The sequence below is a fragment of the Clarias gariepinus genome, chromosome 4 (assembly GCF_024256425.1).
Source record: "Clarias gariepinus isolate MV-2021 ecotype Netherlands chromosome 4, CGAR_prim_01v2, whole genome shotgun sequence".
NCBI lineage: Eukaryota > Metazoa > Chordata > Actinopteri > Siluriformes > Clariidae > Clarias > Clarias gariepinus.
In genome coordinates, this window is record NC_071103.1 from 38386854 (window position 1) to 38413107 (window position 26254).

The 26254-nt window shown below is 40.8% G+C and overlaps 1 protein-coding gene across 2 annotated transcripts in view; it reads left to right on the forward strand.

Moving 5' to 3' along the window:
* The window catches only part of LOC128520875 (guanine nucleotide exchange factor VAV3), a 93684-nt gene extending 70806 nt beyond the window's left edge, over positions 1-22878 (forward strand). Inside the window, exons 17-28 of one of the 2 annotated variants that reach the window (XM_053495305.1) lie at positions 2486-2586; positions 3457-3479; positions 7350-7380; positions 9086-9216; positions 13960-14025; positions 14205-14236; positions 14435-14551; positions 15574-15661; positions 16934-17036; positions 17828-17908; positions 20789-20940; positions 21172-22878. In XM_053495305.1, the coding sequence (XP_053351280.1) occupies positions 2486-2586; positions 3457-3479; positions 7350-7380; positions 9086-9216; positions 13960-14025; positions 14205-14236; positions 14435-14551; positions 15574-15661; positions 16934-17036; positions 17828-17908; positions 20789-20940; positions 21172-21216 (970 nt within the window). In that variant the 3' untranslated portion in view covers positions 21217-22878. The remainder of the gene's footprint in view (positions 1-2485; positions 2587-3456; positions 3480-7349; positions 7381-9085; positions 9217-13959; positions 14026-14204; positions 14237-14434; positions 14552-15573; positions 15662-16933; positions 17037-17827; positions 17909-20788; positions 20941-21171) is intronic. The other variant, XM_053495304.1, reaches the window with a different exon arrangement.
* Positions 22879-26254: the final 3376 nt, after the last annotated feature.

The following is a 26254-nucleotide window of genomic DNA, read 5'->3' on the forward strand; positions in this document are numbered from 1 at the left end:
GTGAGCCTTCTTCACTTCAACACATTGACCAGAGCACCATTTTATTAGGGGACTCTTTAAAGAATTACTACACCTCAGAGAGATCGGTTACAGATATCTTTGGGGATAAAGTCTCATATTCCACCATGCACCAGCCAAATTTGGGACGAAATTAAACATCGCGACGCATCGGTGCACTCCACGAGAGACGACATATTTACATAATCGACGTAATCGATCATCGACTAGTTGATGCGGCCCTGCTTCCATGCATGCGGAGATGATTTCCTCTTTAAGTGCAACGAAAATGTGAAAATATCACATTTCAAATAAACGAAAAATGTGTAGGGATTTTGTCTGTTCATGCAGCGAGACAGAAATGATAATATATGTGTACAGTCTGGTTTTTCGAGAGCCACAGCAGAGAACCCTTCACGTTATGATCACAAGATCCCGGGTTTTAATCCCGTTGATGCCACAGCCTCCTGATATCGGTCCGTCGTAGCATCTACTGTATAAGCGCATGCATGTCGAAGCGGGTGGATAGCACTTTGTACTGAGAATAAATCACTGCGCCACCTCGTCGGGTGCCAATACATTGTGCAGAGTGCACAATGTAAACAGGCACGATTTTTTTGTCTCGCGTGATAGACCTCCGCCTTAGGCAAGTTACATAACTGATTATCGTAACACACCAGAAGCGTGTCTACTGTAAGGCAGTAAAACAAGATTTATTTCCTTATTTGTGCCAGCACCGGAGTGCACGTCTGCTTAATTGCGACTTTAAAGGAAAGTACATCACATACTGTAAGACGAAAATATCCCTGCTTCCTCGTGTTTGCTTTTCTTTTCCTGCATCCAAAACCTGTTCTGCATCATTACAGTACGAAATCTTAATATTATTACTTGTCTCGCTGATATACTATACAAACCTTAAACAATAAATTAATCAATTTTATAAATCATAAATTCTTCGCTCTACGGGAAAATCCTGAAGGAGAATGTCCGGCCATCAGTTCATGACCTCAGACTCATGTGTTCTGCAGCAGGAGAATGATTCAAAACATACCAGCAAGTCCATCTCTGAATGGCTCAAAAAACAACAACAACAATATATATATAAAAATGAAGGTTTTGGAGCAGTCTAGGACTTTGAGATCCTTAAAACAGGGCGTTCATGCTCGATAATCTTCCAGAGTGGCGGAATTAAAACAATTGTGCAAAGACGTGCAGAGTGGAAGAGCGGGACAAAATTCCTCCACAGCGATGTGAAAGACTCAGTGCCAGTTATCACAAACGCTTGATTGCAGTTGTTGTTGCCAGTTGTGGCACAACCAGTTATTAGGTTTAGAGGGCACTTTCTTTTTCACATAGGGCCCGGCAGGTTCGGACAGCGTTTTTTAACCCTTAATAAATGAAAGCATTGTTTAAAAAAAAATGCATCTTGCATTTACTCGGGTTATCTTTGTGTAATATTGACAATTGTTTAATGATCTCTTGTGTGACCAAAAAAAAAAAACTTTAAGTAGGGGGTAAATACTTTTTTACAGCACTGTTTTTATTTATTTTATTTTTTTTTAGAAACAGGTATTTAGCTTTTTAAAGCATGCTGTCAAAGCGCACCAAACCATGAGGCAGTTATATAACCACCTCACATACCTACATCTGTTTCACCAAGTCAGCAAGAAAGAACGTCTCGGTTTGACTTGTACGTTGTTGTTTTTTATATATATATAAAGGTTTATTCCATACATGCACAGTGTTTCCTGCGTCCTAAATGAGTCATTCTGGTAAATAACTGACCAAATGATCAAGTAGATTTACAGTATACACCTCTGAGACAGAGGCACTGAAGAAAAGCCAGATGATGTTGAGGTTCTTTTTGGGAGTGACGAGGATGGAGAGGATCAAGAATGAGTCCATGTTAGATGTTTTGGAGATAAAGTCAGAGAGGCCAGATTGAGGTGGTTTGGACATGTTCAGAGGAGAGATGGTGAATATATCGGTAGAAGGATGCTGAGGTTGGAACTGCCAGGCCCAAAGAGGAGATTTATGGATGCAGTGAGAGAGGACATGAAGTTAGTTGGTGTGAGAGAAGAGGATGCAGAGGATAGGGTTAGATGATTCGCTGTGGCGACCCCTGAAAGGGAACAGCCCAAAGACAAAGAAGATATGAGGAGGTGTAGTGGTTAGCAGTCGCCTTGCACCTCCAGGGTCCAGGTTCCATTCTCGTCTCTGTATGCATGGAGTTCGCATGTTCTTCCCGTGCTTCCTCCGGGTTCTCCGGTTTCCTCCCACAGTCCAAAGACCTGCAGGATAAGCCAATTGTTGTTCCCAATGAATGGATTGGCGCCCTGTCCAGGCCCCCCCACCACCCTGAATACAGGATAAAGTGGTAGAGACCATGAGAGAGACGATCAGAGGGCTCAGGCAGCTTGTCGATTTGGGGGTTCGAGCCCCGCCTGAAAACTCACTCCCATGTGTATTACCTGTGTCTTTTCCTCAGGGGGATCTTTAATCAGGGATATCAGTGCTCTAAATGTGGAGAAGGAGCTCATAAGGAATGTCTGGCCAGAGTGTTAACGTGTGGAAAAGGAAGCGGATCCGGTGAGTCCCTCACACACACACACACACACACACACACATTCAGAGATGTTTGTAATGTTTTGCTCATGTCATGTGCTGTTGTTTTTGTTCTAGACTCCGCCCATGTCGTAACCTAATATCTGTTTACTATCATAACGTGTTTCCCTGGTAAAGTCCGTGCCCTGCTCTCTCAGGTTTTAGTTTTTGACCCTTGTTTTTTTTTTTTATTTATTTTCAGTTCATGAACTTGGTTGTCTACTGGCTTGCAATAAAACACACACACACACACACACACACACACACACACACTTGCGTCCTGCCCTTACACATTGCACGCTACGATATAAGCGCTTTGATATTACTGCTATAAACCCTGCTGCATATTAAACCATGTATTTGTTTGTTTATTTGTTTATTTATTTGCTCATTAAAGTTTCTTTCCTCCGACTATTATACTGAAACATCGTCTCATTCTGGCGTCAGTGTGTTTCTCAGACATGTACAGCTCTTTACTCTACATCTCGGGATCATTTTCCACCCTGTGTGTGTGTTTTGTTCACGCGTGCATGTGTGTGTGTGTGTGTGTGTTTTATCCGTCTATCACGGAACAAAGTTCGCTCAGGTACACATCGTGCTCGGAGGGGGCGGAGCTTCGTTCCTGCTGTCAGGATACACACCTCTGTGCAAAAACAAGTCTCAGGCAGAACTCCGTGTACCTGTCAGAGCGAACTCTTCTGCGTGTATATACTGTACGCACATACCTGTGTGTGTGTGTGTGTGTGTGCAGTGTGTGTGTGCGTGCATATAGACGTGCATGAGTGTGTAAAGTGTGTGAAGTGTGTGTTGGTAGAGGTTCCTTCCTAACTATGCCTGTTTTCAACATGCTTGCAGATATGGGATCCTCTCGAGCACAGGTAAGAAAAAAGCTTAAACTTTTGTGTGTGTGTGTGTGTGTGTGTGTGTGTGTGTGTGTGTGTGTGAGGAGGTTAATTCTATTGTATTTTTACAATCACAGATGCTTGAGTTTCTGTCCACAATGCGGGTCTAGTTAGGATAAATGTTAAGGATTAGTGACACAAATGATTTTAATAGCCTTACACACACACACACACACACACACACACACACACACACACACACACAGAGCTGCACAACAGCTGTAACACGAGTCTATGGAATCGATTTCTTTACGTTAAGAGGTTTAACTTGATGTTCCTGTTGCTGTGTTGCATGTGTGTGTGTGTGTGTGTGTGTGTGCGCGCTGCATGCCTCGTTTGCACTGGAGTGTATGTTGACTGCTTGGACACACAGTTATACAGAAGTAATGGAACTGCTTTTATTATACGGTTTTAGATGAGTTAATAACTGTTCCAGTGTTCTCTCTGCGTCTGTGAGCGTCTCCTCTCCGGCTCTCTCTTTTCTCTCTCTAGTTTCCTCACACGTCCCAAGAAATAAACTGTTTTAGATTTCCCAGTATAGATCCAGTATTGTGGAATAGACCCAGTGTTCCCCGTGTGGACCCAGTGTTCCACTGATAGACCCAGTCTTCCCAGAAAAGACCAAGTGTTTCTAAAAAAGCCCGGGTATTTGTGGTATTATAAACCCAGTGTTCTAGGGGTAGACCCAGTGTTCCCAGTGTAGATGCAGTCAGTGTTCCCAGGGTAGACCCAGTGTTCCCAGGGTAGATCCAGTCAGTGTTCCCAGGGTAGACCCAGTGTTCCCAGGGTAGACCCAGTGTTCCCAGGGTAGATCCAGTCAGTGTTCCCAGGGTAGACCCAGTGTTCTAGGGGTAGACCCAGTGTTCCCAGTGTAGATCCAGTCAGTGTTCCCAGGGTAGACCTAGTGTTCCCAGGGTAGACCCAGTGTTCCCAGGGTAGATCCAGTCAGTGTTCCCAGGGTAGACCCAGTGTTCCCAGGGTAGATCCAGTCAGTGTTCCCAGGGTAGATCCAGTCAGTGTTCCCAGGGTAGACCCAGTGTTCCCAGGGTAGATCCAGTCAGTGTTCCCAGGGTAGATCCAGTCAGTGTTCCTGTGATAGACCCAGTGTTCCTGTTATAGACCCAGTGTTCCTGTTATAGACCCGGTGTTCCTGTGATAGACACAGTGTTCCTGTGATAGACCCAGTCTAAGCGTTCCTGGGTCAAACCCATCATTCTTAGTATAAGTTCTGTTTGGACTAACACTGGAATAAGCAGTGAGTATCTGATCCGGTTGGGGTTTGGATTCGTCCCTATGCCATGTGTGATGATGTAATGATCAATAAACCTGCTTTGACATTTTACACCTTTAATAACTTCATAACTAGTAAGGTGTTTTTGTTTTTGTTTTTTTCGCTTCAAATCACTTTGTCACAGTTTTTGAATGTGTGTCAGTCGTTTATAATGTGGTTAGTTAAAAATCACAATCCGCTAATGACTATAAACACTAATAATGGCTTCATGTGGGTATGAACGTGTCTGAGTGCTCGCCTCGGTCCTAACCTCAATTACAGAAGAAATTATTAACATCAATTTGGCCAGATGTGATATTTCACTGAACATTTCAGAAATTAAAAAAGCTTGAAGGCTCTAATAAACAGGCATAATATAAAAATACGACGGTGCCGTACGCGGGAATGAGGAGCCTAATGTTAGAATAAACAAAAAAACTAACAAGAAACAGCTTAGTTTTATATATATATATATATCTTTTGAATTTTTACTTAATGCAAGTGTTAAAAATGGGGGAAATTTACCATAAAAACATAATTTCTACTAATATAATAAATAAACAAACATAAAAAAAAAAATTTATAAACATTTAGGTCTGCGATATTTAATTATGGCCAAAATGATTTAAAAAATAAATTTTTAACAAGACATACTTTGTTTAATAATGATATTAGTATAGTATTTTATTTATACCGCGTAATAAAGCAACACTTAAAAATACTGTAATAGAAATGCCTTTGAGTATCGCGGTACAATACTTCATACATATCGCCCAGCTCTAGTGGTTAAAAACTTTCGAAGAGGAGTGTATTGTTTTGTCCGAGCTAATCTCAGCACAGGTACACACACTTTATCTCAGGTTACCTCACCTGCACACACTCAGATACGCTTGTGTGTGTACAACCCTGTGTGTGTTTAGTGTGTAGATAAACCCTTGTGCCTTGACTGACCTGTAATATTATCTTTTGTTGTGTTGTACTCTGTGCACGCTGCTGGTGTGCCGTGTTACATTAGTTTACTGGGTTTACACTTACACATGACATTTATATTTATATAGCACTGAATCCTGTGTTCTGATTGGTCTAGACAGAAGGTGTCGATTAATTTAACAGCTCTCCGCACATCACACCTTTATACAGTATTAACGCTTATAACGTACACATTATTATTTCTATAGTAACACACAGACACGTACAGTGGAAACTTTATTAATTATAAGGAAATAGTAATAATCATGCAATAATCAATGTGTAACAGTCAGAGGTTCAAAGTCTTGTGACATCTTCAGGTGTTTACAGCGACATGAAGAGAAGTTTCATTTTTTTTTTTTTTTTAATTGATTCATATAAATAAACCCAATAAAATAAAAATTTATCAAATTAATTAAGCATATAAGAATTGATTGATGTTTAAAGACTGTAGGTATCAATTTATTATAGCAATAAAATAATTAGGTCAAATATGATATAAGTGAAGAAATAATAAAGCCATGAAAATAAATATAAGAAAATTACAAAGCACATAAATGCTTAAGAAAAAATGTAATCAAATATAATTTTATTAGTCACATACACATTTATACACATTAGTGAAATGAAATGGTTATACGACTGTTGATGATAAAAAAAAGCAAAGTTTCATTATGAAATAAGTGAATTATTACAAATGAGAAATAATTTTCTAGCTAGAAAAATGATTTTTAATTTACATTATGTACAAATAATAAAAATATAATAAAATATGATAAAATACAGAAGAGATAAAGTGGAATGTAGAACCCTGTCCAGTATTAAGAGACAGAGAGAGAGAGAGAGTCAACCAAAAAAAAGTATACGCACTTCAGGGAAAGAAAAATAGTATAATATTATCATAATATTATCATATATATCAATATATGACGTATAGCAATAAATTTTGTACTAAAATATTTATACTAGTTTATCTTTTCCTGAAGTGTGTATAAATCTTTGAGCTGACTCTGCCATAAGAAATAATGTAAAAATACAAATAATCCGTTCCAGACCTGCAAAATTATTAATATGTTAATAATATTACTTAATATGTATTAATATTACCAACATAAAAAAAATGCATGAGAAATCGATGAGTGACTAATGTGCATTATTTACAGTTATAAATTTACAGCTAAAGTTTTATGAAAGTTTGCAAACGTTTTGCATTACTTTTCAGCTTTTTATTTATTTATTTATTTGTTTGTTTGATTTTTCCTTCGTCTTTCGTCTGGCTCCATAAATAAAATGATCCTAGTTAATGGAAATAAAAAATAAACATTGAACCCATATTACAGATATCAAACTATTCTTCTTTCATGTCTTTTTAAAAGTCTAGTTCCATATCTAGGTGTAGTTAAGCTGTAGCGTGAGTGAGTGAGTGTAGTTTTATGGTTGTGCAGCAGTGCTTGGGCCCGGGGACTGAAGCGTGACCCTGCACACAGTGAGATAAGCAGGATGTTCTGAGCTGCAGGTTTTACTGCAGCAGGCTCGATTGCAGTGTGTGTGTCTGTGTGTGTGTGTGTGTGTGTGTGTTTTATTCAGTCTGTTTACTTTCTCCACAGGACCGAGCACACAGCCGGAGAGCAGACCCAGGTGAGATGGAATCTTACACACACACACACACACACACACACACACACACACACACACACACACACACACACACACACAATCTCTCCATTTCTTATCAGTCTGAAAATGTTCCAATTGCTCATGCTCGCTTCTCTGCAGCCTCGGCTCTCTAACAACACTCGCAACAAGTTCACACACGCTAGCATGATGCTGCAGCCAGCAAGCAGGAATGTGTTACCGGAAAGCAGACAGACAGACAGACAGACAGACAGACAGACACACACATACACACACACTATGGCCTATGTTTATAAGATAAAAAACACAATAAAGACGTACACAGCCTATATTTTACCTTAAGGAATCCCGGATCATGGGAATAGCTGGATGTTTAAACCGTGACTAAATGTTTTTTTTATTAAAATAATAAGTATAACATGACAAACGCCCCCAAATTAAATGGCTTAAAATAAAAAAAGAAGTGTTTTTAATATTAATAAAAACAAACAAAAAAAATGTTTAGTTATAATTATCATCATTATCTTTCATTATAATATTTAAGCACTGAGTCAGGACACTGGGGTTCATTATGATATTTAAATACTCAGTCACATGACTAGGGCTCATTATAATATTTAAGCACTGAGTCAGGACACTGGGGTTCATTATGATATTTAAATACTCAGTCACATGACTAGGGCTCATTATAATATTTAATTACACCTACAGATGACCAGGGTTAATTATGATATTTAATTACTTTTTACGATACACCTTTTCATCAGAATTCACACAGGACGGCAGTTTTAAAGATGGTGAGAAACCATGTGTAATGTTCACACACTTTAGGTAAATTTTAAATAAATTAATCGTCGTCAGTAATTTCGAACCTGGAGTCCTGAAGCTGTTCTCTCTAACCCTACACCTGTTTAACTTTTACTAAGTAAATCATGGGGAATTTTTAATGCTCAAAAAAGAGACAGACAGCCAGACACACACACACACATGCATGCATGCACACACACACCCCTTGTCTGTGTTTTGTTTCGTTCTCTTTGTTGTGGTGACCTTTGCTGTGGCGGCCTGAGGCATCTCTGTCCTGATCGCTCATTGTGTTCTGGGTCAAGAGTTCACTTCTTTATAATCCAGCCTTCACCAGGATGGACACGAGAGAGAGACAGAGAGAGAGAGAGAGACAGAGAGAGAGAGAGAGACAGAGAGAGAGAGAGAGACAGAGAGAGAGAGGGACAGAGAGAGAGAGGGACAGAGAGAGAGAGGGACAGAGAGAGAGAGGGAGAGAGAGAGAGAGAGACAGAGAGAGGGGGACAGAGAGAGAGAGAGACAGAGAGAGAGAGAGACAGAGAGAGAGAGGGACAGAGAGAGAGGGACAGAGAGAGAGAGACAGAGAGAGAGAGGGACAGAGAGAGAGGGACAGAGAGAGAGAGACAGAGAGAGAGAGGGACAGAGAGAGAGGGACAGAGAGAGAGAGAGAGAGATAGTATTTTATCGTATGTTATTATTAGGTCTGTCTATCTAACTCTCTGTGTTTCTTCATGCATCTGTGTATGTCTATCTTTCTGCCTATCTGTCTGACTTTCTGTCTGACTTTCTGTCTGTCTGTCTGTCTGTCTGTCTGTCTGTTTGTCTGTCTGTCTTCCTGTGGATCCACCAATTGCTACAACTTTTACATGTTACATTCTCTAAAATGGTCTTATATTCCCATCAGGTTTGCCAAAGATGTTGGCTATCAGGAATTACCGCGGCGATCCCGTCCCGCAGTGCGGCCCCGCCCTCAACATCCAGCAGGGTGATATCATCGAGCTGATCCGTGCAGACCTGCACAGCTCCTGGTGGCAGGTATGAAAAAAAAAAAAAACTTACACGTGAAAAGCACACTTAACATGCACAAAACTTTATAATAAAAAAAAAAACATACATAACTGGCTAGAAATACTAGCTAGCATGTGAGCTTCCTCAACACACATTCTTTTGGATTGGATTATTAGGCATTAAAATTTCTTTGTTAAATCAGAGGTGGAGGACACGTACAGTATCATCACGTACGAATCATTAGTACATCTAGCAAAAAAAAAAATCTTAGTAATATTGTCGATTTTTTTTTTGTCCTCCAGTGTTGTTGCTGGACAGTGTGTCGTGCAGTAAAACAGACAAATTATCTTTAGGTCATTAGATGTGAATTGAGCTTGTTGCCCACCACAGGCCATGCTTAAATAGCGAGACAAATTGGACAAGATGGTCAAAGTCCCAGGGAGAAAGACTTGGCCAACTGCCATTGCTCGGCACACTGTGTGTAAACTCTGTAAACTGGGGACACACATCTTGCCGAGCATCAAGACTCCTCTTGGGGCATCAGGACAGCCAAACGTGTTGTGTGCAAGATACCTTTAGATGTTCATGCATAATAAAAACTGAAATGTTCTGGACATTTCTCTAGCTATGATAGAGAACTTGTAATCAAATAACAGCTTTTGTGGTCCTTAAGCAAGCATTAAATGTTTACTACTGAAGCGCACGCCTGGAGAACCTGAGAAACAAGTTCTTTTAATAGGCCGCTTTATGGACAGCAAATATAGATGAATAGCTCCTGTGTGCTGCTATTTAAGTGGTCTGCTCGGGCATATCCATGATATAATGGCGTGTAACTTATCCCCTATTAATGCGGGCTTTTGTGACTATAAAACTGGTTGTCCCACTTGGGGAGGTTCTTCACCCGAAATAGAAATGAACAATCGCACGGATTAGCATGAATCCACCTGCACTTCGCCTTTCCGCTGAATTTAATCCTGCCTCAACCTGCTCCTCTCAGTGGTTTCGCGAGAAATAAACCCCGACAACAACAGCATCTAATGATCCGGGCTTTTTTTGAGTTTTGGATTCCTACGGCGACATCACGGTGCCACGCGAGCAGCTGCATGGCATTGTTTTAAATGTTTTGTCAGGCTTTAAGCTCTCTAATCAAAGCGTGCCGAGGTGTGTCCACATCATCATCATTCTTTGCTTACGAGGCCTCCTGGATGATGACATGATTAAAAACACTCAGGCATTTGTGTTTGTCTGTGTGAGCACGCGCGTGTGTGTGTGTATACTCTCAGTAGGTGGGATCCTGGCGTGTGTACTATCTCAGCGAGCCAGAGAGACAAACAGCTTGCATCAACAGCACAGAGTGTTGACAGAGGGCGGCATCTGACGACGTTACAGTCTGTCACACTCCAAACTACGCAAACACACACTGATTAAAAACTCAAGCTCCTTCATTATGATTTCAGCCATTAGCATGCAAGCTGCACACAATCCAGAAGATGCCAATATACTGTATAAGGTATGCCAATGGCCAAACCTGCAGTTATTTTGAATGAAGACAAGCTAGACAAATCAAAGAAGACAAGCAAAGATGGTGTTCCTGTTTTTTTTTTTGCCCCTTACGTTATTTTTTTATTATTATTATTATTATTATTATTATTATTTTTGTGTGTCTACATGCAGCTCTTAAACTTGCCTAGTGAGAGTCACCGCACTGATACGCCTGTTGATTTGATTTAAAGTGTGTGATTCACCAGAAATAGCATGACATCGATGTTATTTGTCTCAAACAGGCGGAATCGATTGGGAAGAGCAAACATTTTTCATTTGCGTTATACCATCAGGGACGACGCTATTGCGAGGCTACTCTGGGACACATTTCACTCTCTGTCGCACTAACACACTTCTCTATGTGTGTGTGTTTTTATTAAGTATATATTTATAGCGCATTGATCGGAGTTCAATTTCCTTTCTTAAAAACCAAGTCTTCTGTCCAGTTCATGTAAAAGCCAGTTTTCAGTTTCCAGGATTGAAAAAGACTCACGTCATAATTCTTTGTGCTTAAATAGTAATATATATATATATATATATACACACTATATTCTGGTACTATTTGGTAACTCTTGTAGCTTTCAGTTCAGCTTTTATTCATCACACATACATGACTGCACAGTGAAATTCTTTGTTCTTCACATATCCCAGCTTCTTGTTAGTAGGCGGGGGTCAGAGCGCAGGGTCAGCCATTTTACGGGCCCCCTGGATCAGACAGGGTTAAGGGCCATGCTCAAGGGCCCAACAGTGGCAGAGCTGGAGCCCGAACTGCCGACCTTCCGAGCCATAACTCAGAGCCTTAACACACTGCGCCACCACTGTCCCTGTCCCTGTTTTAATAAACCTGATACCCTTGCCAAGTCTTGGTAACATTACACACCCCTATTGGTAATAACCCTTCGCTTACTCTGTTAGTTTGGTAAACTTGATACTATTGTGGGCGGCACTGTGGTGTAGTGGTTAGCACTGTCACCTTGCACCTCCAGGGTCCGGGTTCGACTCCCCTCTCTGTGCTCGGAGTTTGTATGTTGTCCCCGTGCTTGGTGGGTTTCCTCCGGGTACTCCGGTTTCCTCCCACAGTCCAAAGGTATGCAGGTTAGGCTAATTGGTGATCCCAAATTACCCTGAGTGTGTAAGTGTGTGTATGCCCTGCAATGGAGTGGCACACACACACAAGCCAGGGTGTACCCTGCCTTGTGCCCTGAGTCTTCTGGGATAGGCTCCAGGCCCCCCGGGACCCTAAATACAGGATAAAGCGGTATAGAAGATGAGTGAGTGAGTGAGTGATACTATTGTCAAGTCCTGGTAAGTTTGCTAGACGTCTATGTTTAAGTATCCTTAAATCATAACATTGATATTGCTGACAGTCATGGGAACCCTAGTAACCGGGTGACTAATGGTATTTTAAATTATGTTTGGCGACCTGACGATCTGTGATTATAATGTTATCAGGAGATATGCGATAACAATCTGTCTTATGATAAACTTTACAAGACTAGACGGTCTAGTCCAGGTACGTCTGTTCATGTTTATTAGACAGAAAGCCCAAATATGCACGGTATTCCCTGATAACTCCAGAGACCAGAGTGATAACCTTGCTAACCTGATGTCCAGGGTAAACCCTGATAGTCCTGTTAGCCCTGATAACACTAATGACCCTGGAAAGACAACTCTACCCTCATGAGGAGACATGAAATGTGATCGGTAGCTTTGACCTTATTTTGCCCCTTGCTCCGTGTGGACTAACAGTTTTAACCTTATTCACATGCTTATCCCAAATGTAGCGCTAGCAGAAGGGCCCCCTTCGGAGAAGACAGATAAAACATCAGTATGATAAATGTTTCCACGGGCACTTAAGTATGGCTTAACAAATCGAGTTAGTCTGAAGAAGAGGGCCGTCTGGACCACCACAAGCTTTTAGCTTCTCCCAGAAGGACAGTCTGAATAAAGATCCGAGGTCCTGCATTAATGGATGACATCGCTCATATCGCTGATAGCATCAATGTTAAACCTATTCGGTTGTTATGGATCGTTCTGGTAATAAGACATTCATGAGCCCATTTTCTTTGCAAATCTATACAAGCTATATATATATATTTTTTTTAAAGTATTCAGATTACTGTACTGATTGTTATGTCCGTATCTTATGTGCACTATAATGTCCTTTTGTCCCCTTTATGTTCTGAACTTTTTTACACTTTTGCACCTGATAAAATTTCACTCGATTTGTTGTGTCTCTTTCCTGCGAAGCATAGCGACATCACTATTTGTCATCTTGTCTCGGCATCATCTTCCATCCGTCACTTCATTCTTGGGAATTCGACAATACCTCAACAGAACCTTTATTAAGAAAGGATAGATTTGTCTTTGGCAGTTCGGTGGCTGAGTGGTTAGCACAGTCGCCTTGCACCTCCAGTGTCTGGGTTCGATTCCCGTCACAGGGTCTGCGCTCATGGAGTTCCGTGCTTGATGGGTTTCCTCTGGGTACTCTGGTTTCCTCTCACAGTCCAAAAACGTGCTGATTGGCGTTCCCAAATTGCCCATCGTGTGTGAATGACGATGTGTGTCACACCCGTGTGTCAGGGTGTACACCGCCTTGTGGTTTCATTTTTGCTTGTTGCACATAAACACATTCCTGCATATTTGCACACTCCCCGGACATTTCTGTTTAAATCCCACTTCATCTCCACACTAAAGTTTTTTATATCGCGTTGACCTGGAACCTATCCCAGGAGGCTTAGGGCTTTATTCCATATTTATTTCATTTCAATTATTTTTTTAAGGCCCCCTCCCGGCGCCCCTGTGTACAGAATAAAGAGGTTTAGACGATGAGTGAGTAAGCGAGCGAGCGAGATTTGTCTTTTTTTAAAGAACAAATACTTTAGTTTTTGATAAAGAATTAGATTAAAAAAAAAAAAACTTTGTGTCGATAAGTTTGAACACCTTACGTAATGCACGTAATGCCCGTCATTAATAATCTGGTCATTATTATTTAATGATTTGAACTAAATAATAGTAAACAAGTGCCGTCCTCATCACAGTTCATCTCTTTTAGCTACAGTTTAACGACTCTTTCGGCTTGAAAAGGAGCCGTTAAGTGCAGAAATGTTCTGCATCATCACTTCCCGCGCTCTAAATGAACAGGGCACCGTGTAAACGCATGCTGAATTATTGAAAACGAGTCGCCCGGCTGAACTTGATGTAATTATCTTGGTGTCATGGTTGCAGGGCAAAGTCCTGTCGAAGAGAGAGGTTGGATTCTTTCCAAGCGACGCTGTGAAGCCTTGCCCATGTGTGAGTACGAGCTTTTCATTGTTTTTTTTACTAACACTGGGCTGAGCATATAGCTTACAGACCATTAAATCATCAGAATGATATAATAGCATTATGTAGAATGTGTGTGTGAATTTCAGTGTACGTTCTTATATCTTTAATTTTAAAAGCTGTCTTTTTATTTTATTTTATTTTCTTAGGCAAGACCCATCAATTACACTTCCCAGCTCTGGTGAGTCTAAACAGATACATATATATATATATATTTATATATATATATATTTATATATATATATATATATATATATATATATATATATATATATATATATCACAGTTTTTTATGTTTTTATTTTAATGTGTTCTTTTATTTTTTGTATTCCATAAACCATAACCCTGACCTTTGACCCCTGTGTGACCCCCTGGGCAGGTTTGCAGGTGCCATGATGCGAGGGCAGGCGGAGGAGGCGCTTTTAAACAGGCAGAACAGCACGTACCTGGTGAGGCACCGAGGACACGAGAGCAACGAGTACGCCATCAGCATCAAGTGAGTCAACATCATGTGCACTGCCGCTGTGCGTACACGTACGTGTGTGTGTGTGTGTGTGTGTGTGTGTGTGTGTGTGTGTTTGTAAAGAGCGACAATGGCGATGCTGTGAGGGAGTTTTACTAATAAAACATAAGCATAAGGCTTTCTTAAACAAATACAGTTTCCCAGACTTTTCTGTCATATGATGTTTGCATAATGCTGTGTGTGTGTGTGTGTGTGTGTGTGTGTGTGTGTGTGTGTGTGTGTGTGTGTAGAGTCTGCCTCGAAGGGGGAAAAAAAACACTTTTTCAGTATTGTTTCAGTTCTAGAAAAACACATTTGCTGTCAGAATCTTTTCATTTTCCTACTTTGCAAACCTGGTCATGTTGGGACTTTTTGTGCTGCGAAACTTCTGCTTAAATAAAGAAACACCGAGTATAATCGATCTTTCAACTGATTACTAACAACATGTCAACACTCAACGCTTTCACTTTTACTTTACTTGCAGCATCCAGTTCTGTAATTATGTACTACGGCCTGTACACATGTGTAATATTAAGTGGAATATGTCAGCTACATAAACACTCGAGTTCAATAATAATATCGTACTTGTACTCTTTTATATTTATGATAGACAGACAGACAGACTGATAGATACTTTATTAATTCTGTAGTAGGTTCCAAATTATTCATCACTTCCACTATTATCCATTACACTTTTTATTTAATATTTGTCCACCTTAAGGGACCCTTAATTTTAGTATACGTGAGTGAGTACCGTGTAAATAGTTCCTAATGTTCACTGACAGTGTTTATTAGTGTTCAGTTCTCGAATAAACAGATAAAGATATAGCGTGGACAATGTATCAGTAACAGTACTTTCTGATGTGTTTCTCATGTTTGCTTTTTGTTTGATTTCTTTTTGATTTCTTTTTATGTTCGATTCTAACTGACTGTGTACTTGTTGTTTTCTCCCTGTACTGTGTAACATCCGCTCTGACAATAAGCCTGAATCTAAAATGCGATTTCCGACATTACAGGTTCAACAACGAGGTGAAACACATTAAGATCTTAGCCAGAGACGGCTTCTTCCAGATCGCAGAGAACAGGAAGTTCAATAACATCATGGTGAGAGGAAACACTTCACAATCACTTCCGCTTCCTCTTAAACTCTGACTCTAACTCTGGAAGCGTGTTCCAGCACTCTAACCACTCTTTACTTCGGGTATTCCGGTTTTCTCCAACAGTCCAAAGATATACATGTTCGGCTAATTGGAATTTCTAAATTCCCCATAGTGTGTGAGTGAGCGTATGTCCTTGTGTGTGTGAATGTGTGTGTGCCCTGCATTGAACTGGAACCCTGTTGTGCCAGTTAAAAAAATCTGGGGTGTACCCCAGGGATCGGCTCTGGGCCCCCTGCAACACTGTATACAGGACAAGTGATATAGAGAACCGGTAAAAAAGCGCAAGTGAGAACTAATGTACACACTTTTTGTACGATTTCTCAGTAGAAATGAGAAAGTTACAAGTTAGTGAAACTTATTATTTCTCTATATCTCTCTATTAATACCACCAGTTATGTAATGCCTCAACAAATCTTTTATGAATAACTAACTGTGAAACACAGGCACCATTAATAGAGAGAGATTAGCGCCACCTAGTGTCTAGTCTTTTTAACAGTGTGCTTGTGGTTTTTTTAATGTTTTTTTTTTTATAACAGCAAGTTCATTAACTAATACATGTATGTGATTTATACTAATGCTGATAATAAGAACAGTGGTGGCTGAGGCAGTCGAGACTCCTAGTTGCCGATTCAAACGGTGGAGGTTTGAGCCTCCCTGCCACTTTTTTGTGGGGGAAAAAAAAGAAAGAAAATGCCCAAGGAAAAAAAAATAAAACAATTACAATTATAGTAATAATAATACTAGTCTTCTAGTAAAGACTAAATGCAGGAATATTGAATAAGATATTAAATTTCTTATCATATTGTCTGTATTATTGTACATTTTATGCCGCTGTTATTGCCTCATCCGTTTTCCTTTGAAGAGGCGTCCTTTTAACGCGGTTATGTCATGCGCAGAGCGAGCCGCTTTTGTCATTTACTTCTGAAAGCGCTTTTAGATTTGATTTCACAAATGCCATTTAAAGAGCGTTATTAGATTGCGAACGAGGCCGTCTTATCGAGTTTGCTCGTTTTTAGCTCTAAGTGCGTATTTAGGTTCCCGAGCTGAAAGTCTGGGCCTCGCTGCTGAGAGCTGCTTTTATTTCCACACTAATCAAAGGGCCGAGTCCCAAACGCCAAAAGGCTCGCTCACTACCGAAATACTTAGAGTAGCGGTTTTCACAATAAAGTCAAAGAACACTGTATATACCTTCGGATGTGTGTGTGTGTGTGTGTAGGAGCTGATTGAGTACTATAAGCATCACTCACTGAAGGAGGGCTTCAGGACCCTCGATACAACACTGCAGTTTGCCTACAGAGAGCCGGAGAACAGAGGCACCGGTGAGTACACACTTCTCTCTCACACACACACACACACACACACACACACACACACACACACTTTAATCACACACACACCCTTCACCTCTTCCTACTTAATACTCTCCCTGCAAATATTCATTCGTCCTGAGTCACAGGCTTCCAGGCTTCCTACAATCCCCTTAACGGTAAAGTTACACAGATTTCGAGTCGTGTCGAGTCGACAGTGTGTGTGTAGCAGTGTGTGTAGAGCTGCTAGAAGCTTCTCGTCGGTGATGCTAGCACAGTTACAGTAGGGTGTAATAGCAAACATCTCAAACGGAATAATAATAATAATATCAAGGTTGTAATGTTAGTTTCAAAAAATGTATAGATGTTGGTGTAAACGCTGGACTCAAAGTCCCACAATGCAATGCAGCAGTATAAAGCTGCATTGGGTCAGCAATTTAGCATGAATATTAAAGCTATGGAAGTCGATCAGCTCTGAAGCTCCGCTGCATCGCTCTCTTTAAGTAGAGGTGAAGCAGGGCATTCTGGGTAACTTAGGTGAAAATAGGACAACAAAGCACATGTACAAGTTTAACCTAACAAAGAAAAACACAAAGTAAAATTTCATCAGAAAAATCAATCTTGGCCACAATTAAAGTTTTTATTTATTTATTTATTTATTTATTTATTTATTTATTTTTAAGGTGCGCGTGACACTGCTTCGGCTTTACTGCTTTACATTTCAATTTTGCTTCTCATCATCTCTCCGTCTCTCTGCCTTTGTCTCTCTTCTCGGTCTCTCTCTCTCTCTCTCTCTCTCTCAGCTCCATTGCTGTGCACTCTTTCTTTAGTTTCTCCTGCAGGCTGCAGCTTCGTGCCCCCCTCCTCCGCCCCCTTCTGGTCAGGTAGTGTTACTGCTTCATTTCTGTCTCTATCTGCTTCTTGTTCACAATCTGCACCCCTGTGTCCTACAGTGTGTGTGTGTATATGTGTGTCTGTGTCTGTGTGTGTGTGCATGTCTGCCTCTGACTGTGATGACAGCAGGCCTGTCTGGTCATGTCTGGTCCTCTAAGACACCTTCCTCTGCAAACACACATGATATCGTTATCAAATCCAGCTGACGTCAGTACACACTCCCAGCGTGCTGCTTATGCATGTGTGTGCGGTTTAGTGATGAAATGTGTTACAATCGAGTTCCGTCTCATAACGGAGGACACGATCGGATCAATCAGCAACCCGTGTTCCTTTTTCATTCAGAGAATTTACCAGATATATATATTTTTTATTATTATTGATTTATATAGCTGCCGATGATTGGGCCCAAGCACCTGCGCCATCGCCGCCCAGCTGCACCGCACCGCACATCCTGTGGGCTTTTTGAGTGGCATGTTAGGACCTCCAGAAATCTCTGGATTCTGGAAAAAAAAAGCAGCACACTATGATGTCACTCAGGATGTTATTAGCCAATTTTTGGCACAAGTTTAAGGCTTCGCCACGGCTAACCAGTTTGAGCTTTCAAAATAATCCCTCCGAGATTTTGCACCCTCGACATGTTGAGGTTATACTGGCCCAGTTTGGTTGAAGAAATCTCCTTGGAGGGGTATATCAAATTCCATTAGGTGCGTTTTGCAAATGGCGACAGATTCCAACCTGTGTGCTGATTTTCATGACTCTTTAAACATGTTAAGACCCCAGAAAGCCAGAGAGGCTGGGAAAAAAAATATATATCTTTAGAAGAACAATAGGGCCCTTCACACGCTATGATGTCATGGGCTCCTGTTATAGTGCTTGGGCCCTAATAAAAGGTAAAGCTGAAAGTGAAAGGGTGGCTGCTAAATATTCCAGTAATGTAGCTCTGCCTCTGCAGCGCATCAGCTGAAACAGACACACACACTCACACGCAAGCTCCTCCTCCTGGTATAGGGCGATAATTATATAATTATAGGGCGCCAATACTTTTTTTCCCGAACAAATAAATAAATATAGGGGAGAAATTAGACATGATGCATTTTAGTATTGTGATACAATAGTTATGGCCATGTGTGTGTGTGTGTGTGTGTGTGTGTGGTTTTGCTCCCTTTCTCTCCTCCCTCCTGCGCTCAGTGAGAAACGGTTCGCAGTGTGAAATGCGATTAACCCGCAGAATAAAAGTGCCTCGCTCTCTCAGCGCTTCTGAATCCGTAATCAAAACAGCCGCGGCTCTGATTGGACTCGGCCCAGATTCACCAGAATCACTCGAGTGGAGTGGAAACACAGCAGCGGGCCAGTGCGCACACACACTCACACACACACACACACACACTTAAACTGATTAGAGGCTCCGCAGGGAGGTGCAGTTATCCACACATACACTCCGAGGTGGAAAAGTCAGTGATCTGAATCAGATCCGCGATGATCCAGTGAATATGTGCTCCTGTCTTTTTTCGGTGGTGGTCGCGTCCCAAACCACTGCAGCCCGACTTAATGTTCCAAGTCCAAGTTTTCATGGACGTTGTCAGGTCGGATAACTTCCAGAATGTTCCAGGGTATCCAGTGTCCCCTAGTTGTTTTATTCCCAAGTGTCCACAAAGTGTCCACTTGTCTCCATAGTGCCCTAGTTTTCAGTTTCCACTCAGTTTGAATTTCCCCTAGTATAAGTCCCCTTATCCCACGGTCATGTAGTTTCCAATGTCCCCTTGATTTAAGTGTCCCCTATTCCAGTGTACACTGCATTTCAGTGCCGCAATGTCGCCTAGTCTACCCTGTCTCTTTGTTATACAGTATTTTCCCTATTTTCTAGCAACCCCTAGGTTTCACTGTCCACAAATGTCTTGTTTTAGTGTCTTCTAGATTCTAGTGTCTTACTGTCCACTTTTGGTAATAGGCTCAATCTTCCCAACGTCCCTTTGTTACCGTGTTTCTATTTTTCTATTTCAATGTCCCCTAGTTTCCAGTGTTCACTCTACTCCAGTGTCTGTCTGGTTTTCACTGTCTCCCAGTCTTGCATGTCCTTTGTGTCAGCACAGTGACCCTTCACATTTCCTTTTCCTAGCACCCAGTGTCTCAACCATTTTAGTTTTCATTGTGCAATTTTCTCCTCGTATTCATAGTCCACAGTGTCCATTAGTAATTAATGTCCCTTCTTTTCCTGTTCCCAGTTTTCAGTTTGTCAAAATTCCTTGTTTTCAGTTTTACTTAGGTTCTAGTGTCTCCTTAGGTTCCAGTGTCTCACAGTCTCACATGTCCACAAACATTTTAGTGTTCCCTAGTTTTCAGTGTCCACTAGTCTCCAGTGTATTCTGGTCTCCAGTTTCCCCCTATTCTCCAGTCTCCAGTGTTTACTACATAACAGTGTCTCCTAAGTTTCCATTGTTCCCTTTTCTCCAGTGTCCTCAGTTTCTAGTGTCCCCCAGTCTTCAGCACCACCACATTTTCAAGTGTCTCCTAATATCCAGTGTCTCCTTAGTTTCAGGTGTCCACCAGTCCATAATATCCCATCTCATCTTTGCCTGTTCCTATTTTCTAGTGTCTCAAAATTTTAGTTTTTACTGTTGCCTTATTCTTAGTGCTCTTTTGTGTCCCCTCATTTTCCAGTGTTTTCTAGTCTCACAAGTATACAGCGTCTCAAACTTCTCAATGTCCCCTACCTTTCATTATCATATGATATACTCCAGGATTCACTACATCCCAGTGTCTTCCCAGTTTCCTGTGTCCCCTAATCCTTATATGGCATTGTCTTCTACCACACTTGTCCCTCGATTTTGCTCCTATTTGATGTCCCTCCTGTCTGTGTGTCTCTGTCCCAGCGCTGACTCCGAAGGTGATCGGTGTGGCGATCGCTCGGTACGATTTCAGTTCTCGGGACATGAGGGAGCTGTCGCTGCAGGAAGGCGACGTAGTGACGATCTACAGCAAGTCCACGACTAACGGCTGGTGGAGGGGTGAAGTGAACGGCCGGGTGAGTGTGTGTGTGTGTGTGTGTGTGTGTGTTGATGTGTTAAGAGTAGGTGTGTTTGGTAAGAATGACAACATAATGATGGTGATTGTAATCATAATAATAATCAAAGTGTCTCTCTGTCATTCTCTGTCTCTCTCTTTCTATGTCTCATTTTTCCTGTCGTTCTGTCCCCCTCTCTCTCTCTCTCTCTCTCTCTCTCTCTCTTCGTTTTCTTTCTCTTGGTTCGATCAGGTGGGCTGGTTTCCCTCCACATATGTAGAAGAAGAAGAGGAATGAAAAACAGACCAACAGAAGGAAGTAAAAATGTTTACATGCTGAACCGGACTGAACAATGGACTTGTCCCACTTTGAAAACGAGTCTGAAAGGCGTCTTGAAGTGTCTCAGCAGGGACACTCTGTGCTTACCCAGAATCCTCTGCTGTCAGCAAAGCAGCCACCAGTGAAGGTGTTTTTGTTTGTGTGCATGTGTACGTGTGTGTGTGTGTGTGTGTGTATTACTATGAATGATGTAAGAACACCCACAGGCATGTATGTCACTGTGTGTGTGTGTGTGTGTGTGTGTGTGTGTGTGCGCGCGTATCTTTGACATTGTCACTAATCAGTTGGCTTTATTGTGTGGATGTTAGAGTTTTCTCGTCCTCCGTTGTTGCTGCTTATCTTGTAAGGACATTTTTATCTGATTTAAGAGAGCGAGAGCAGACAGATACACACACACACACACACACACACACACACACACACACACGCACTGTGAGTCTCACTTCTAGATAGTGCACCCACTGCAAATTTAATCCAGTATCCTGATGGTTAATGATTGACAGCTCACACTCGCTGTTCTTATCTGACCCACTTTTCAGGCACCAGAACCTCCAGCCAGTCCCTTTCAGCCCAAAACTGAAATACAGCCTTGGAGTAAATTCATTTATTTATTTTATTATTTTTTTTGGTATTAGTTTTCACATTCATGTTAGAGCATCGTAAAATGGGGTTTTGCAGATATTTATTTGCTCATATATCTAAAAAGCTCAGTCTGATTCGGTCAGAACCTGGCTGTAGTGTGGAGGTTCTGTCACTAGATGGCAGCAGAACAAATGGATTAGTGTTGTACGCTAAATCCTCATTACGCTACAATACACACCTCACTCTTGAACCTCCTGCTGAGCAGTTAGAGACATCACAGAACCTCTCAGAACTCTGTCCGCAGGGACCGGCATGGTGAGGGGAGAGTTTAAGCTAATGAGTAGGTCACATTTTCCAAGACATTCCATAACACAGAACGTTCCCAGGAATGTCCCAAATAGTCAATTAAGCAGCCTTTTAGAAGCTTCTAGCACATGGACCCATGGGACAATCCAGAACACGTCCTATTTCAGAACGTCTAACCCTAGACCAGTATGCATGCAGACTTAATCCATACGTAAAACATTCTATAATCCTTTTCCAGCCCAAAAAATTATATTAGCCATTCTAGAACCAGTATAATACAAACTCAGGCTAGAACCCCTATCATCAACACAGATAACCAGCCTATTCTGGAAATCCTAAAATGCAGCCTGGTCCCATTCTGGAACCTCCACATAACAGATTTATGCTAGAACATTCCAAATAATTAAGACATTCTAGAACCTTCATAACACAGACTCAGGAACAAGCATGGCAGATGACCAAGCCATTCTAGAACCTACATTATACAGACTCAGGATAGAGCATCCCAGATAATCAAGCCATTCTAGAACCTCTGTAATACAGACACATAGAGCATCTAAAGTAACTGACCCAGTGATGCTAGAACATCCTTAATGATCCACCTATTCTAGAACCTTCCAGAATACCGAATATATATCCTAGGACTTTACATATCACAAACCTGTCCTGAAATATACTGTATCTGCTGAGGAAACTCTTATAAATATCTAGAACAGCCATTATTGTCTGTCCCAAACATCACTAAGGTAAAAAAAAACATCACATTGATCTTCAGTGTACCCATACTAGAACCTTTATAACACAGGCTCATTCTAGAACAGTTGGGATGTCCATTTCAATCTGGACCTGATTTATTAGATAGAATCCTGATCCTGGGTCTTAATCCTAGATATTGGAAATTCCTTAACACTGACCCACCTTAGAACAGTGTAAACTCGACCCAGAAGATGCTACAAGACCAAATGTTCTATAACGTTGTACTGTAGAACGCTGAACCCATACCAAGCATTAATGGTTGAACAAACTTGTAGAAGCTTGTAGAGCACAACACACAACACATCCAACTTTAGAACCTCTAAAACCTCTTGTGTATTCAGGAACATCCCCGATAACCCACCCATTCATAAAGATTTCAGAGACATCACCTTATTCTAAAGTCTCCAAACAAGCCCAGTCACTTAGACACTCCAGCACACTGAGTCATATTAGAACTTTACAGAACACATCAGAACTTCAACTCTAAACTCTGAAGGTTTCTCCTTCTGCAGTAAATAGCTGTGTTACCTCATCTGCCATCACCTCCATACCCTGAGCTGAGAGAGTTCAGCCAACTGACTTGCAATCAGAAACAGATCCTGACTCACACGGGCAATAAAAACATCACTAAGCGAGCTAAGAGAGAGGCGTCGTTAAATACGGAGTAACCGCAGTGATGATGCGTTTGTTGTCTTTTATAAATGTGTAGCACAAAAATGTTATTTGCCACGTATATAATAATCTGCGCTGTGCTAAGCTTCCGTTCAGCTACCCCTCTGATGAACTGTGATAAGAGCTCATATCTACCCAGAGTTCCATACTTCAGTGTGTCAGTCTGTCATTTCAGACATGGATCTCTCTCTCTCTCTCTCTCTCTATACGTTTGTGACCTTCTCATTGTGTGATGGTTAGTAGAAACTGATGAAATCCTCCTACCATTCAGTAGCACACTTTCCTCTGAAACAGTTAAATAGATAAACGTTATATAGTCATTCCTGTGTTCAATGACTCATATATATATATATATATATATATATTATATTTCCTTATATACATTTATAACCTTTCAAACCAACCTGTGAGAACCACTAACAGCATCAGAAAGTTCTAAAAGTCTATAAGAGACCTTGAACATTCCTTTGGTACTTTTGTCTGTTGTTCACCGAAGCCAAAGATCTGTGTTTGTGTGTGTGTGTGTGTGTGTGTGTGTGTGTGTGTGTGTGTGTGTGTGTGTGTGTGCGTTGTATATGTATGTGAGCTACAGTGGCCTGTGCAATCCTGAAGTACTGCTGTGTTATACTGTACATATGTAGATATTAAACAATAAAGTTATATTGCTTGTTTTTATTCCATGCTTTCTTCTTGTCTTCATTGCTGGGGGGATCTTTAATCATTTCATCTTTTTTTCTGCTCTTACACCTTTAGCATGACCAAGGTTTTTTGTTTAACAACAAAGACACTTTGCAAGGGCTTTTGAATTAATAGGAAAATATAAAGTTATATATAAAATATAGAGGTTCCTCCCATATCCACTTTTGCAACATGACTATATATATATATATATATATATATATATTAGTTCCATTCATTTAATTTCTGTTATTTATATTATGTTTATTTTAGCTGTGCTGATATTCAGCACAACAGTACGACCTCAAGTGTGATATTGCTTTTATACAACAGTTCCTCGAACACTATTTATTACCAACAGATTATAACATTTGTTTGTTTGTTTATTTAACCAGTTGTTTTGCTCCGCCAACACATATCCTTCTGCAACTGGTGGAGCTGATGACTGACAGTTTAATTTAACACATGAAAGTAGTTTAAAATTCTTACCAGTACTCTGTAGCCAAAAGGTGAGGAGAATAAACCATGGAGGTGGTGGACAGTCCTGAGAAACTTACCAGATTTACTTTATATTTCCACTTAACCTGCTTTAGAATATCAGCTACTGTACAGGTGTATCTCAATAAATTAGAATATAATTTAAAAGTTTATTCGTTTCAGTAATTCAATTTAAAATGTGAAACTCATATAGATTCATTATACACAGGCTGATATATTGTAGTAGTTTATTTCTTTTAATTTTGAAGATTATGGATTACAGTAAATGAAGACCCAAAATTCAGTATCTTAGAATATTGTGAAAAAGTTCAATATTGGAGACCAATTAACTAATAAACTTAAAACACCTGTAAAGATTTTCCTGAGCTTTTAAATGGTCTCTCAGTCTGGTTCAGTGGGCCACAAAAGGTCATTGCTAAAGAAGCTGGCTGTTCACAGAGTGCTGTATCCAAGCACATTAATGAAAAGTTAAATGGAAGGAAATAACCGCAGCTTTGAGAGAACTGTGAATTAAAGCCCATTCAAGAATTTAGGGGAGATTCAACAGGAGTGGACAGAAGCTGGAGTCAGTGCTTCAAGAGCCACCACAAACAGACATATCCAGGACATGGGCTACAACTGTCGCATTCCAATATTCTAATTTTTTGAGATACTGATTTTTGGGTCTTCATTTACTGTAATTCATAATCATCAAAATTAGAAGTAATAAACTATTTAAATACCCATGTCCTGGATGTGTCTGTTCGTGGTGGCTCTTGAGGCACTGACTCTAGCTGAAGTCCTCTCCTTGTGAATTACCCCCAAATTCTTGAATGGGCCTTGTTTCACATTGTCAGAGACAAGTCCTCTTTTCAGGTGGAATTTAGTCTTGCATTTTCTTTGGAAATCAAGGTCCCTGTGTCGAGAGGAGAGGCACAGAATCCAAGTTGTTTGAGGTCCAGTGTAAAGTTTGCAGTCAGTGGTGGTTTGGGGAGCCCTGTCATCTGCTGGTGTTGGTCCACTGTGTTTTATCAGGTCCAAGATCAGCTCAATTGTCTACCTGCATGTTTTAGAGCTCTTCATGGTTCCCTCTGCTGACCAGCTTTATGAAGATGCAAATTTAATTTCTCAGCAGGACTTGGCATCTGCCCACACTGCCAAAAGTACAAATATATGGTTTAGGGACTATGTTATGCCTGTGCTTGATGGACCAGCAAACTCACCCGACCTAAACCTCATAGAGAATCTTTGGGGTACTGTAATAAGGAAGATGTGAGACACCAGACACAATAATGCAGAAGAGCTGAAGGCCGATATCAGAGCAACCTGGGCTTCCATAACATGTCAGCAGTGACACAGACTGATCGCCTCTACGCCACGCCACACCACATTGCTGCAGTAATTCATGAAAAGGGAGCCTGGCCAAGTACTGAGTGCTGTACATGTTCATACTGTTCAGTAGTCCAACATTTTAAATGTTTTATTAACTTTTTATTGGTCTTACAGTAAGTAATATTCAAATTTT